Source organism: Peromyscus maniculatus, chromosome X (genome assembly GCF_049852395.1).
Source record: "Peromyscus maniculatus bairdii isolate BWxNUB_F1_BW_parent chromosome X, HU_Pman_BW_mat_3.1, whole genome shotgun sequence".
Lineage (NCBI taxonomy): Eukaryota > Metazoa > Chordata > Mammalia > Rodentia > Cricetidae > Peromyscus > Peromyscus maniculatus.
This window is the reverse complement of record NC_134875.1, coordinates 21,875,459-21,888,114: the sequence shown is the minus strand read 5'-3', so window position 1 is coordinate 21,888,114 and position 12,656 is coordinate 21,875,459. Positions and strand designations below refer to the sequence as shown.

At 42.9% G+C, this 12,656-nt stretch overlaps 1 protein-coding gene across 4 annotated transcripts in view; it reads right to left on the bottom strand.

Moving 5' to 3' along the window:
* Positions 1-8,182: 8,182 nt before the first annotated feature.
* The window catches only part of Plac1 (placenta enriched 1), a 168,842-nt gene continuing 164,368 nt past the window's right edge, over positions 8,183-12,656 (bottom strand). For all 4 annotated transcript variants that reach the window (XM_006982290.3, XM_076561665.1, XM_076561666.1 and 1 more), the window contains one exon: positions 8,183-9,081. In XM_006982290.3, the coding sequence (XP_006982352.1) occupies positions 8,502-9,023 (522 nt within the window). In that variant the 5' untranslated portion in view covers positions 9,024-9,081 and the 3' untranslated portion in view covers positions 8,183-8,501. The remainder of the gene's footprint in view (positions 9,082-12,656) is intronic.

Here is a 12,656-nt window from a genome sequence, read left to right as displayed (position 1 = left end):
TCCGAATGGAGAGTGCTCCTTTTCACAGGCAATTTGAAAATATCGTCCTCAAATATTTTCACGAAGTGAAAACAATATTGGAAGTAGCTTGGGCAGCCAGGATCGCCCACACACTTGCTATAGAACCTGAATATCCTTACTTTTTCAGTGTGCGGGCACATCTATCATCATTGAAGGGCGATTTTTTTAGAGTGGAGCAAAGGCTGAGCCAAGGAACTAAGAAATGAGGGGTTGGGGATGGAGCTCAGTAGTAGGGCACTTACCCAGCGTCTGAAAAGCTGCGGATTTCATTTCCAGCACCACAAAAGAAAACTAACTACTAAACATGAAATGCAAATGAGAATTAATCCCATAAAAACACAAGAGTTTTATAGAGTTGCTGTTTTCATTGAGACAGGGTTTCATGTGGCTCAGGCTAGCCTTGAACTCTCTATGTAGTTGAGGATGGTCTTGAACTTCTGGTTCTCCTGCCTCTACCTCCAGAGGACTGGACTTATAGGCATGCACCACTGCACCACCGCATCTGGTTTATGTGGTGCTGTGGATCATACTCAGGTCTCCTGTTGTAAATCAGGCAAGCACTCTGCCAACGGAGCCACAGACTCAGCCCTGAGATTACTTTATTACTTTATTTTGATTGCACACTATAAATTATTCCAGGGAGTTGGTGTAGAAATGACTTGGAAGCTTACTTCTACATCAATTTGTTTTTAAACCACTGATCCTCTCTTACCTGTGAGATGGACTCTAATTTCTCTTTCTTCCTTACCCTGGTTTTCCTTGTCATGCAAATGAAGCTTAAAAACCAGATGGGGTCAGTGAGGTGGCCCAGAGGGTAAAGGCACTTATCACCAGCTCAGAACCTGAGTTTGATCTCTCTAACCCCCGAGACAGGACCCAGCGAACTGACACCAGAGAGTTGTCCTGTGATCTCTACACGTGAACAGAGGCATACTAGAAGCCCCCATAGAAACAAATAAAAACAAACAAATGTAATTTAAAAAAAATTAAAAAGAAAATGGACATCATTTAGAAAGTAAACTTTTTTTTTTCTTTTCAGATTGTGTTTCACATTGTTAGGCCAGGCTGCTCTGAACTCACTGTGTTGTCCAGGTTGGTTCCAAACTTACAATAATATTCCTTTCTCAGCCTCCGAATGTTTTTAAAATGGTGTATGTGTGAAGTTGTATAAAGAGCTTAAAATATTTTGGCTTGCCGGGCGGTGGTGGCACATGCCTCAGCACTCGAGAGGCAGAGACAGGCAGATCTCTGTGAGTTCGAGGCCAGCCTGGTCTACAGAGCAAGTTCCAGGACAGGCGCCAAAACTACACAGAGAAAACCTGTCTCGAAAAAACCAAAAAAAAAGAAAAAAAATTTTTTTTCTTTTTGTTTTTAGACAAAGTCTTTCTATGTAGCCCAGGCTGACCTTGAACTCATAATTCTCCTCTTAAGTACTGGATTCCCAGACATACAATACAAAACACAACTTTTCAAAGAGTGATTGATAAACATAAATAGGTAATTGGCTAAAAGTAAAAGAATGTTCAAGTACCTTGCAAAGCAACATTTCTGTTAGTGGGGTATGTATGACAGAGTTAAAACAGCATAGACCATAGCTTGGGTGATTTCAGTATTGTCCCAGTGACCGGAGAACATAGGCACATTCGAACGGCTGCATTTCTACACAACTCCCAAGGAATCTCTTTAGGTACCTTCACATAACAAGGCTAGCATTTGCTTCAGACTCAGCTCTTCCCCTTGGCCTGTCAGAGAACAGGTACAAATAAAAGCTGAGAAATCCCAGGCAGTGGACACGCCTGTCACTCCTCTCCTGGTACCCTCGGCTCTCCATGCCATGGTAGCCCCCCTCAGCTACCAGTGTTTAATACGGCCATGGAATTCATGCATGGATCTTCAGGTAAGTCACACATGCTTCACCAATGGCCAAAGTAGATGGTTTGAACTGTAGAAGAAAAAAATTAAAACACGAAGTAGGAAGCAACGGGAAGCATGGTTTTCTTACATGTGTAAATCAATAAGCCAAGCGCCCCCCCCCCCCACAGCCTCTCAGCCTTAGATACCGGGTAATGTGGGATATATAAATATTTCACACACACACACACACACACACACACACACACACACACACACACACGAACATGTAGATACGCAAGCATGTTAGAATCATCCTTTGGTATCCATAAGGGATTAGTTCTAGTACTCCATCCCTCACTGATGGCAAAACCTTTAGATGTTCAAGTCTATATAAATGGCATAGTTTTTGCATATAACCTATGTAATTCTCCTGAATACTTAAAATAATCTCGATTATTTATAATTTTTCTTCCAAAATTATATTTATTTATTTATTATGCATGTGTGAGTGTGTGGTGTGGTGCAACACACACACACACACACACACACACACACACACACAACACTAGTGTGGAAGTCAGAGAACAGCTTTGTGGAGTGTGTTATCTCCTATTACATGACTCCTGGGGTTTGAACTCAGAACATCAGGTAGCAAATGCCTTCGCTGCTGAGCCATCTCACTGCCTTGTAATTCTTTTTTTTTTTTCCCCGAGACAGAGTTTCTCTGTGTAGCTTTGGAGCCTGTCCTGGAACTCACTCTGTAGCCCAGGCTGACCTCAAACTCACAGAGATCCGCCTGGCTCTGCCTCTCAAGTGCTGGGATTAAACACATGCGCTGCCACCGCCCGGCTGCCTTGTAATTCTTCATGTGATGTGAACAGTTGTTATACTATATCATTTAAGGAATGATGAAGAGCAATAAGAGGAATTGCTGGGTTGAATTCGAGAATGTGTAGTCTGCAGGTACAGTTGGAGATTGTATGTGGATTCTTACCCAATCACTTGAACCTGAATTAATTTAGAAGATTGTTAGCTTGCTGGACGGTGGTGGCACATGCCTTTCTTTAATCCCAGCACCTAGGGGGCAGAGACAGGCAGATCTCTGTGAGTTCGAGGCCAGCCTGGTCTACAGAGCAAGTTCCTGTACAGCCAGGGAGGGCTATACTGAGACACTCTGTCTCAAAAACAAACAAACAAAAGAAAAAGATTGCTAGCTTGATGAGAATTACATTAGAGGATGCTTTGGGTTTGTGTTTTGATTGATTCCAGGACAAGCACTTTACCACTGAGTTCTGGCCCTAGGTCCATATAAGAAAATTGTTCAATTTATATATCATTATTATGGGTAAAATTAGACACAACCTGACTGTGTCTACCCAATGCCATTTTATGTAGCTGGATTTCTATTTTATGCTTTTCTTTGGATTTCAAAGGAAAACCAATGTCTTTTTACAAAGTAAATAGAGGCTTCCTGGATAATGTTTTTTTTTTTTTTTTTTTTTTTTTTTTTTTTTTTTTTTTTAACCAATTCTCAATCAGTCTTGTGACTTTTGCAACTTGTAGGACTTATTTTCCTCACAAGAAGGAAAACATACCAACTGAGGCAAAGATGCACCAGTGACAGAGAGTGTACTTTTCACGCAGTCAATTTCTTGACATCCGTATTTTTGTGAATAATTTGAAGTGCTGTGTTTACATAAATACATGAATCAACTGAAGGATGCTGTATTTGTGGAGTTTGCCCATGTAATCAGATGGAGAGGATGGTCGGGGCCTGTATGATGGTTTCCAGTAGCCCCCGCCCCCTGATAGTCCCACACTGCAGAGTCCCTCCCATAACATGTGGATAGGCTCTAGAGCAGTGGTTCTCAACCTTCCTAATACTTCAACCCTTTAATACAGTTCCCACGTTGTGATGATCCTCAACCATGAAATTCTTTTTGTTGCTACTCCATAACTGTAATTTTGTTACTATTATGAATTATAATATAAACAGCTGTGTTTTCCAATGGTGCTGGGGTCATGACCCACAGGTTGAGAATAAGTGATCTGGAGGCTCCTTTGATAGGTAGAATGTGGCAGAAATTAAAGGATGTTCTGAGGTTGGAACGCGAATTCCAACATGGCCCTCCTGCCTTTCCATCCTCTTCCCTTCTCTTCTCTCTTTCCAGAACTGTTGGGTGAGGAAACCCGAGGACACTCGGACAGCTTGTGGATAGCGTCTCAAGACAGGACTGAGTCTCCTGCCAACAGCCACTGGAGTGAACTTGGAGGCAGATTCTGCAGCTCTGGGTAAGGGTTGAGATGGCTGTGGCTGCCTCCTGCAGCTTGCCTCTGGAGACCCTGAGCCAGGGGCACCTGGCTAAGTCTTACCCAGGTTCCTGACTCACACACCAGGGCTTGGTGTTTGGGGTAACTCATTATTCAGCAAAAGATGCACCAATGCAACCAACAGTTTTTGTAACTGTATAGCTAAAGTGAGTTTAGAAGCTAAATTTTGACCTCATTTGTTGAAAGAGCCATAAAAAAAATCACAGAACTGAAACTGTCTACTTCTCTCTCTCTTTGAGAATAAACAGCTATAATTATAGTTGAAACAGGACATTGTAGAAATTGTCATAGGGATTAACACTAATTAGAAGCAACAGGCATTTTGTGAAGTTTAGCCTTCATCTTACAATAAACATTCATTTCTTGATAACATACTTTTTAATGAGTTGTGTGTGTGTGTGTGTGTGTGTGTGTGTACAGTTTAAGCTAGTGTTTGATCAGATTTTCATTATTGGTTGATGGAGGGAGGAACTGGAGTATTTATATACACCTAAAAAAACGGGTTATAGGGCCAATGACATGGTTCAGAGGGTAAAGGCCACATGATGGAAGGAGAGAAGTGACTTCATAACATTGTTCTCTGACCTCCATTCATATGCTGTGGCGCGTGCGCGCACGCGCACACACACACACACACACACACAAATGTAATAAAAAGAGCTTATACACTAAAATTAATAAGATATTTGCCCTTAGCATTTGTGTGTGTGTGTGTGTGTGTGTGTGTGTGTGTGTGTGTACTTTACACAATTAAAAATACGGTTTGGTCAAAGAATAAATAAACAATATTTTTAAAATATGGCTCTCTGTTATTGGCCTCTGGGAACAATTTTTTCATAGTGCTGGGAGATTGAACCCAGGGCCCCGCACACACTGTGCTTCCTTGGCCCAACAACAAAATAACTGGATATAACTCTGAGTCTCCTTATATGGGTGAAACATCTCATTACAGCTCTAATTTTTAAAGGTCTGACAAGCAATTATCCTAACAAATGGTGCAGACATTTTTGGCTTTTCTAGAAATTGAAAGGTGAACATTCTCATTTCCTTAATGGCAACAAAGCATTTCTTACTATTATCACAAACATGCTGAACACTATGTTATGGACTTTTATAAATCATGTCACCTTAAAAATTAACTGAGCATCGCCACAATAAAGAAGGAAAACATTCTTTGGGAGTGGTGTATCACAAGGCAACTAAATTACTCAACTAAAACCTCAGGGCTTAGGGGTTGGAGACAGGACCTAAAGGTTAGGATACCTCTTTGCTCTTCCAGAGCTACATCTCAGTTCCTATTACTGATTTCAAACATTCTTTAATTATGTTGGGTTGTCAAGCTATGTAAAACATGATTACTGATCAGCAGTTCTTTGCATACATGTTTTCTTTTATTATTTGAGAATTTTATGCATGTATACAATAAGTTTTTTTTTTAAATATCAAATCTATTCCTCCTGCCTCCTTCCAATGTCTCCCATACTTCCTCATCACTTTTCACTTCCAACTTCATTTACTATTTTTTTAAACTTGTGGGTCCATTTAGTGATGCCAGTATGTGTGGGGGTTGGGCCATCCACTGGAGTGTGGGGGATGTTGCACATCGTAACTCACAGCGGCCGTGGCTGCATACATAGGACCCATGCAAGATCAAGCCGTCTAAATTTCCAGCATGAAGTGTGTGTGTGTGTGTGTGTGTGTGTGTGTGTGTGTGTGTGTGTGTGTGTGTGCTCACCAAGTCCCACTCATAGCTGAAGAGCTATTGGCTGTTGATAGCTTCTAGAGACAGAACAGTCAGTTCTCTTTGCCATTCTCTTTACCTAGAATGCCCTTCTCCTTCATCCTAATTCAATGAAACTACCTTTCATGTAAGAACCTCCTCAACTGTCCCCAGCTTCATGAATTGTAGGCTTACTTCATCTTGGTTTTTATCTGTGGCCCCGCTGACTAGAACTGATCTGGATTTCTTCCCAATCTTTCCACACATCCTTCTGTCATCTTTGAATTTTTTTTTCTTAATTTTAACCACGTTCTTTGTTTCCCATCATCATCTGTCCCTTTGTCCTTGCCTCCACTGTATTGGAATAGACTACTGGCACTTTCTCCAATGACCTGGGCCCTGGTCCTCATATCTTTGTGCAAATCCATTCTCTGGCCTTGAATAGCCTTTGCAGCCTCTAACTCTGTAGGCATCTTTCCGTGGTCCTATCAATCAGAGTGTGGTAGTTTTGTCAGCCATTGAATGCCCAACATCTAATGCAGTGATTGACATACAAGATAACTGTAATAAATATTGGTTGCAGTCATGCTCTACTTCCAGGGATTGCTACCTGGCATTTTATCAGAAAGGGTAGAGATACTGAGATGAATCTCTGTTCCTTTGACTACCATAGTTGAATTTCTTTTCTTGAGGATTTCCTTTCAAATATGTATTTGTCTGTTAAAGCACTCCACCTTTATTAATGAGAAAAAATGTGCTAAAACATTGTGTCCTTTTTAGTTCAACATTTGTTTTTAATATATTTAATTATGTGTAGATGTGTATGTGTGTGTGTGTGTGTGTGTGTGTGTGTGTGTGTGTGTGTGTGTGTGTGTATGCATGTGGGTGGGCATGTGGGCATGTGTGTGCAGGTGCTACCAGAGGCTAGAGGCTTTGGATCTCCTGAAACTCAAGTTATAGATGGTTGTGAGTTGCCTGATGTGGGTGCTGGGAACTGAACTTGGGCCTTCTGGAAAAGCAGCAAGTGGTTTTAACCACTGAGCCATCTCTCCTAAACATTGGGTTCCTCTTTAAAAAGTAATTTTGATTGACAAATAATTTTATGCTTATGATGTACAACATAATGCTTTTTCTTTTTTCTTTCCAGAGCTGAGGACCGAACCCAGGGCCTTGCGCTTGCTAGGCAAGCACTCTACCACTGAGCTAAATCCCCAACCCCACAACATAATGTTTTTAAGAGTCTGGTTCTTATTAGGTATATGGCCTTGAACTGCTTTCTTAATTATCCATGCCTCAATTCCCCCTCACTCCCGTGTGTGTGTGTGTGTGTGTGTGTGTTTCAGATAGTCTCACTATGTAGATCATAGTAGTCTGAACTTGTAGCAATCCTCATGCCTCTGCTAAGTCCAGTTTTCTCATTTTAAAGAGGGTGTGACAAGAGCGCGTCTTTCCTAAGGTTGTAGTCAGAGTTAAATGAGATGTTTCTACTCTCTGGAATATTTGCTCTCCAGATTTTTTTCCCTGCCCTCACATCCAAGACATAGTTCAAACGGCCAGACCTCAGAGGCCTGGTCCCTTCCCAGTTTCCCATGTCACTTTGTTTGAAGTTCTTCATAGCATTTGTCACTATCTGAATTTATCTTTATTTACTTATTTGCTTACTAGCTACGTGACCTCAATTTCGGAGTCCCTTTCTTCTCACTCCCATTTCCTTGGTAGCCAGAGCCAGGTCTGCATGGAACTTCACTGAATAATAAATAGTTGTTGACTCATTCACTTCCTCTTGTGGCTCCGAGCCTTGGAGAAAGCTAATGGACAGCCACACTTTGAGGCTGCTTTCTGACAGTTTATATGTTGGGGGTAGGAGGGCTTTTTATCAAAGTACTGTAAGTTTATGATCCAGCTTAGCCTTGGGAACCCAGCCTGGGACCATTGGAACGTGACTTGTCTGCTTCCCAGAATCACTGGAGACTTGAAGATAACCAGCTTATCCTTTCTGTACATAAAAAGTGGTATAGCTGGAGATCAAACGAGGGAGACTTAGTGCTAAGCTCGTCGGTGGTAAACAGAGACGGGAAGTGGGGATCCAGAGGAAGAGAGTCTCCTGGGAAAGGCTTTGGAGAGGAACCTGAAGGGGTGGGAAATCATCCTAGAGAGAAAAACCCAGGCACTGATGTCGCCAAATATGTACATCAACTCCTGGTCCATAGATAAAAAGAGATACATGTTTATAAAGCAAAACCATCCAACTGATACTTTAATGCCATCCGAATTTTATTTTATTTTTTTTTAAAAGATACAAAAATAGTAAAAAAAGAAAGTTGTAATCAGGTATATATGAATTGGCCCTTCACAAAATTCCCCTAAAAAAAGCCATAATGGCACTTATTTGACTGACAGTAGAAAATGCTACAGACTAATTCTAGAAACAGAGTTTTCAGAAAGCCCCCAAATCTGGGCACTACATGGGTTTCCTCATATCATCTGAGTGAACACATTAGTCCCCAGAAATATCAGTGGAGTCAGACGACTACACAAGATGGGCCCCCAAAGACTCTGCCCCATGATGTGGGGCTTACATGCTCTGTTGATTGAAGACAGAAGGTGGGCAGCTGCAGTTGGATCCCTGGCTAGGCTCTGGCAAGCTGAACACCTGGTAGCTCGTCTCATTCTTCGGGGCCGCAGCCATGTTGTTGTTGGCAGCATTCACGGAGTGGGGCTTAGTGAGCCAAGGGGACCGTCGAGGGGCAGCGCATGACACGGGGATCACATATCTAGAAGGTGTGGCCTTGGAGATATAGTGAATCTCAGAGCTGTAGATAACTACATCTGGAGAGATGGCCTTGATGCGGATGCCACATTCTGTAACGCGGTAGGTAAACTCGTAGAAGTGTGGGTAAACATGGTTGGGAGGACAGCCCAGGCCCAAATGCACCTCATAAAAATGCACGTAGACATCACTATTCAGCAGGAAGGGGTGAACCGTGACCATGAACCAATCTGTCGAGCAGAGGACATTCACTTGGTTTTGTTCAGAGTAGCTGGAGACCATGAAGGTGAAGAAGACCATTGCTCCCAGGAAGCTGAAGAATTTCATTCTTGCAGTCGGTTGGGTCACCACTCACAGGAGGCAAGAAGGCGTCCAAAAAGGAATTCTAGAACACATCAAAATACAAGAGGCGAGTTACCATACGGCTTATGTAAAGTTCAAGGATAAGTTTTTGAAGCAAGAACACAGAGAAGAGGGAAACTTCCACGTGAGGCAGAAGTAAATTTTATAATTTCATTGAAGGAACTTGCATGTGAAATATAACTAACATGGCTTCTTGGGAGTCTACTTATTTATTTATTTAATTATTTATTTATTTGATGGTGCTCTACCTCTGAGCTACATGGGCCTGGAATGGTGGCACATGGCTTCTTTAAGTGGCTTTCTCATGCTGCTCTGGTATAAAACATGTATTCCTCCCTCCTGTGTAGCATGAGAATCTGCACTGATCAGGATTGGTATCCCATTTGTGTAAGGCCAGCATGAAACCCAAACAAAACAGCTTTCATGTTAAAAATTAAATCAGGCATGGGAAATAAGTTTCATTTAAACTAGCAACCTAGTCTACCTGAATGGTTGTGATGTCCTCACATAGGTTATCCCAACGAGCCCTTCCTCATGACCTTCTTTCTTAGTAAACAAACTGAATTTTAAAAGTGAAGACGACGCTTGGTGAGATTCACTGGGTAAAGGTACTTGCTGGCAAACGGGATGACCCGAGTTCAATTCCTGGAACTCACATGGTGGAAGGAGAGACTCCTTAAAGCTGTCTTCTGCCCCCTCTGCCCTCCCATACATTCACTGTGGCAAACACACACCTCCCCATAATGAAATATAAAGTGCTTTAAAAAATGAAGGAGAGATTGCATTTTATCCCTGACAACCACATATTGAAATTTGACTGAATGGCTCAACAAAATATGACCAAAAGAATTCAGCCGGTACTCTGTCAGCAGTGATGTAACTCATGATGACCAAACGATTCTCTGATACAGTGGGATGTGTTGCAAATCAGAGAAATTTTGGGAAGGGGGAGGAGAGAAAACAGCTGGAGCTACATAGTGAGACTTTCTCAAAATAGAAAAATAAAACCAAAAACAAACAAACAAAAAACAAACAAACAAACAAAAAAAAACAACATTCTGAGCCAGGTGTGGTGGCTTACACTGAAATCCTAACACTACTGAGGTAGAGGCAGAAGGATTGCCACAAGTTCAAGGCCAGCTTATACTACAGAACAAGACCCCCTCTCAAAAAAATAACCCTCCGGCCGGGCGGTGGTGGCATATTCCTTTAATCCTAACACTTGGGAGGCAGAGCCAGGTAGATTTTTGTGAGTTCGAGGCCAGCCTGGCCTATAGAACGAGATCCAGAACAGGCACCAAAACTACATGGGGAAACCCTGTTTCAAAAGACCAAAAAATACCCCTCCAATCATGCTGGTCTTAATTTTACATTTTAAAATGCATACTGCATACTTACAAGAAGTCCTATATTTAAAAGAACTTATTTTGTTTATACTTTCTGTTTAGATCGACCAACTAGCTCCTAAAATCTTTGCTTCGGATTCATTTGTGCTTGCTGGCTTTGGGGTTCTTTTTGCTTTTTGCCCTTGAAAGAGTAGTAGACACAGTGGCAGGAGACAAGAACAAAGCTAAGAAGAACTGTCTGGAACAGCAGAGCGAGGCAACAAGGAGAGCGAAGGACGTCATCAAATATGGGTCAATTCAGCTTTCACGTGAAATGTGGAAAACCGCAAGGGCCTCCAACTTGGAAGGGAATGCGTGTGCATAAGTGTAGGGATTAACTTTTGTTCCCTGCTAAGTATTCCCCATATAGGTGATCTCATCTTCTGAGTAATATTTATTGAGTGCCTACTATACTCATAGCATCAGCCTAAAAAGCCCCCCTAAGACCTTCCCTTTTCCCATCTGTAAACAGGCAGCTCTTTCTCTGCTTTTGCTCTTGCCAGATTTGTGGAATTCGTGAGTGGAAAGCGCAGTGTGGAGGCCCACTCGAGGGGTGCACTGTCCTGGACCAAGTGCTTTGTTTCTGATGCTCGCTCCCACTGTCTTTCCTCTCTTCTTAATGACTCTCCATTCTCTCTGTGGTGTTGCGGGGGTGTAAAAAGAAGCCACAGGCGACTTGGTTCTGCTCTTTCTTTATTCTGAAGTGTCACTGCTGGGGCTGGCTGGTTTTCCCCCCATAGGGTAACAATAGAGACAGCAGCAGCAGCAGCAGCAGCAACACACACACACACACACACACACGGGGAGGAGAGAGAGAGAGAGAGAGAGAGAGAGAGAGAGAGAGAGAGAGAGAGAGAGAGAGAGAGAGAGAGAGAGAGAGAGAAGAGAGAGAGAGTCACTCCATTACTGTCGCTTTATTGGCTGTGCCTAAAGAAAGGCCCTTGTCCTACTGCGCTTTGGAATGGCTTTCTCTCCCATCCCTCCCTCCCTTTGTTCTACCCCCCCTCCCCTTGTGTCCCTCTCCTTTCCTTAGCGCGATCTCACAACCTGGGACCATCTGCCTGAACAAAACCCTTCTCATTAGGCAGTTTCTGGAATAGGTCAAGGAAACAATTCTTTCGTCCCATTTTTGTTCTCAAGCCCCAAACTGAAGTTCCAGTTGAAGGCTATTCTGGTCCAGGAGTTAAGCCATCCATTTCCTCTCCCTTTCCCAGGCATCCTTCATGTAATACCCCCTCTCCCTTTCTCTCATGAATAATCCAAATAAAGTTACCAAATGCCTACATTCTCCAAGAAACAAGAGAATTGGTCCCCAGGCAGCCATTTCAGGCTATCTTCTTGCTCCCTACCCATTTTTCAAGTTCTACCACTCGGATTCAGTCTGGAAAAGGGGGTTGGTGACGCCACTGTTTCAGCAATCACTTAGTACAAATCTCCAAACTTGGACAAGATAGAACCCATTCCCTCCAGTTTTCTTAGAGCCATGTAATCGAAGCAATAAATAAAGATGCTTATGTATGTGACAATATTCCTCCGGCCTTAGAAAAAACTTTAATGAAAGTCAGTGAAAACCATGCTCGAGGTCCCATAGCTCCGAGGGAGAAGGGAAAGGCTAGAGATTAGGAGGAGAGCAGAATGTACTTGATAATGAGCTTGCTAAATTGGAGCCCAATACTTCAAGGCTGTATTTTAGGGCTGGCTCCCTTTTGCTGAAGACACATCATCAAAAATACAGCAGCCTCCTTTCCCCAGCTGCCTGCTCTTTGCAGAGACAGGGAGAAGGGTGTGCATGCATACCCATGCTGTGGACAGGGGGAAGAGTGTGCATGCATACCCATGCTGCGGACAGGGAGAAGGGTGTGCACGCATACCCATGCTGCGCTCATTTGTGCCAGGGAATGACTAGAAGTCATTCACCAAACAGTGTGAATTCATCACAGGAGCTGGCTTTCCTAACACCTAACTGAGATGGGCTGGTAGCATAGGATCTACTAGAGCAGGGACGGGGAAGACTTGAGTTACAGGGGCCGAAGGCAGCTGAATGGCTAAGAAGGGAAGTGGTAGACTGTATAGTAGGTTCCAGGCTGAAGTATTTCCAGCTCTAGTTGGAACTGCACAGCAGTCCAGAAGATGTGGGATGTGAACAGAATTGAAGCTAAACTCTCCAGAAATCTTCAGTGCTGAGGGGCAGTTGGAGACCCAGGAGGAGGGA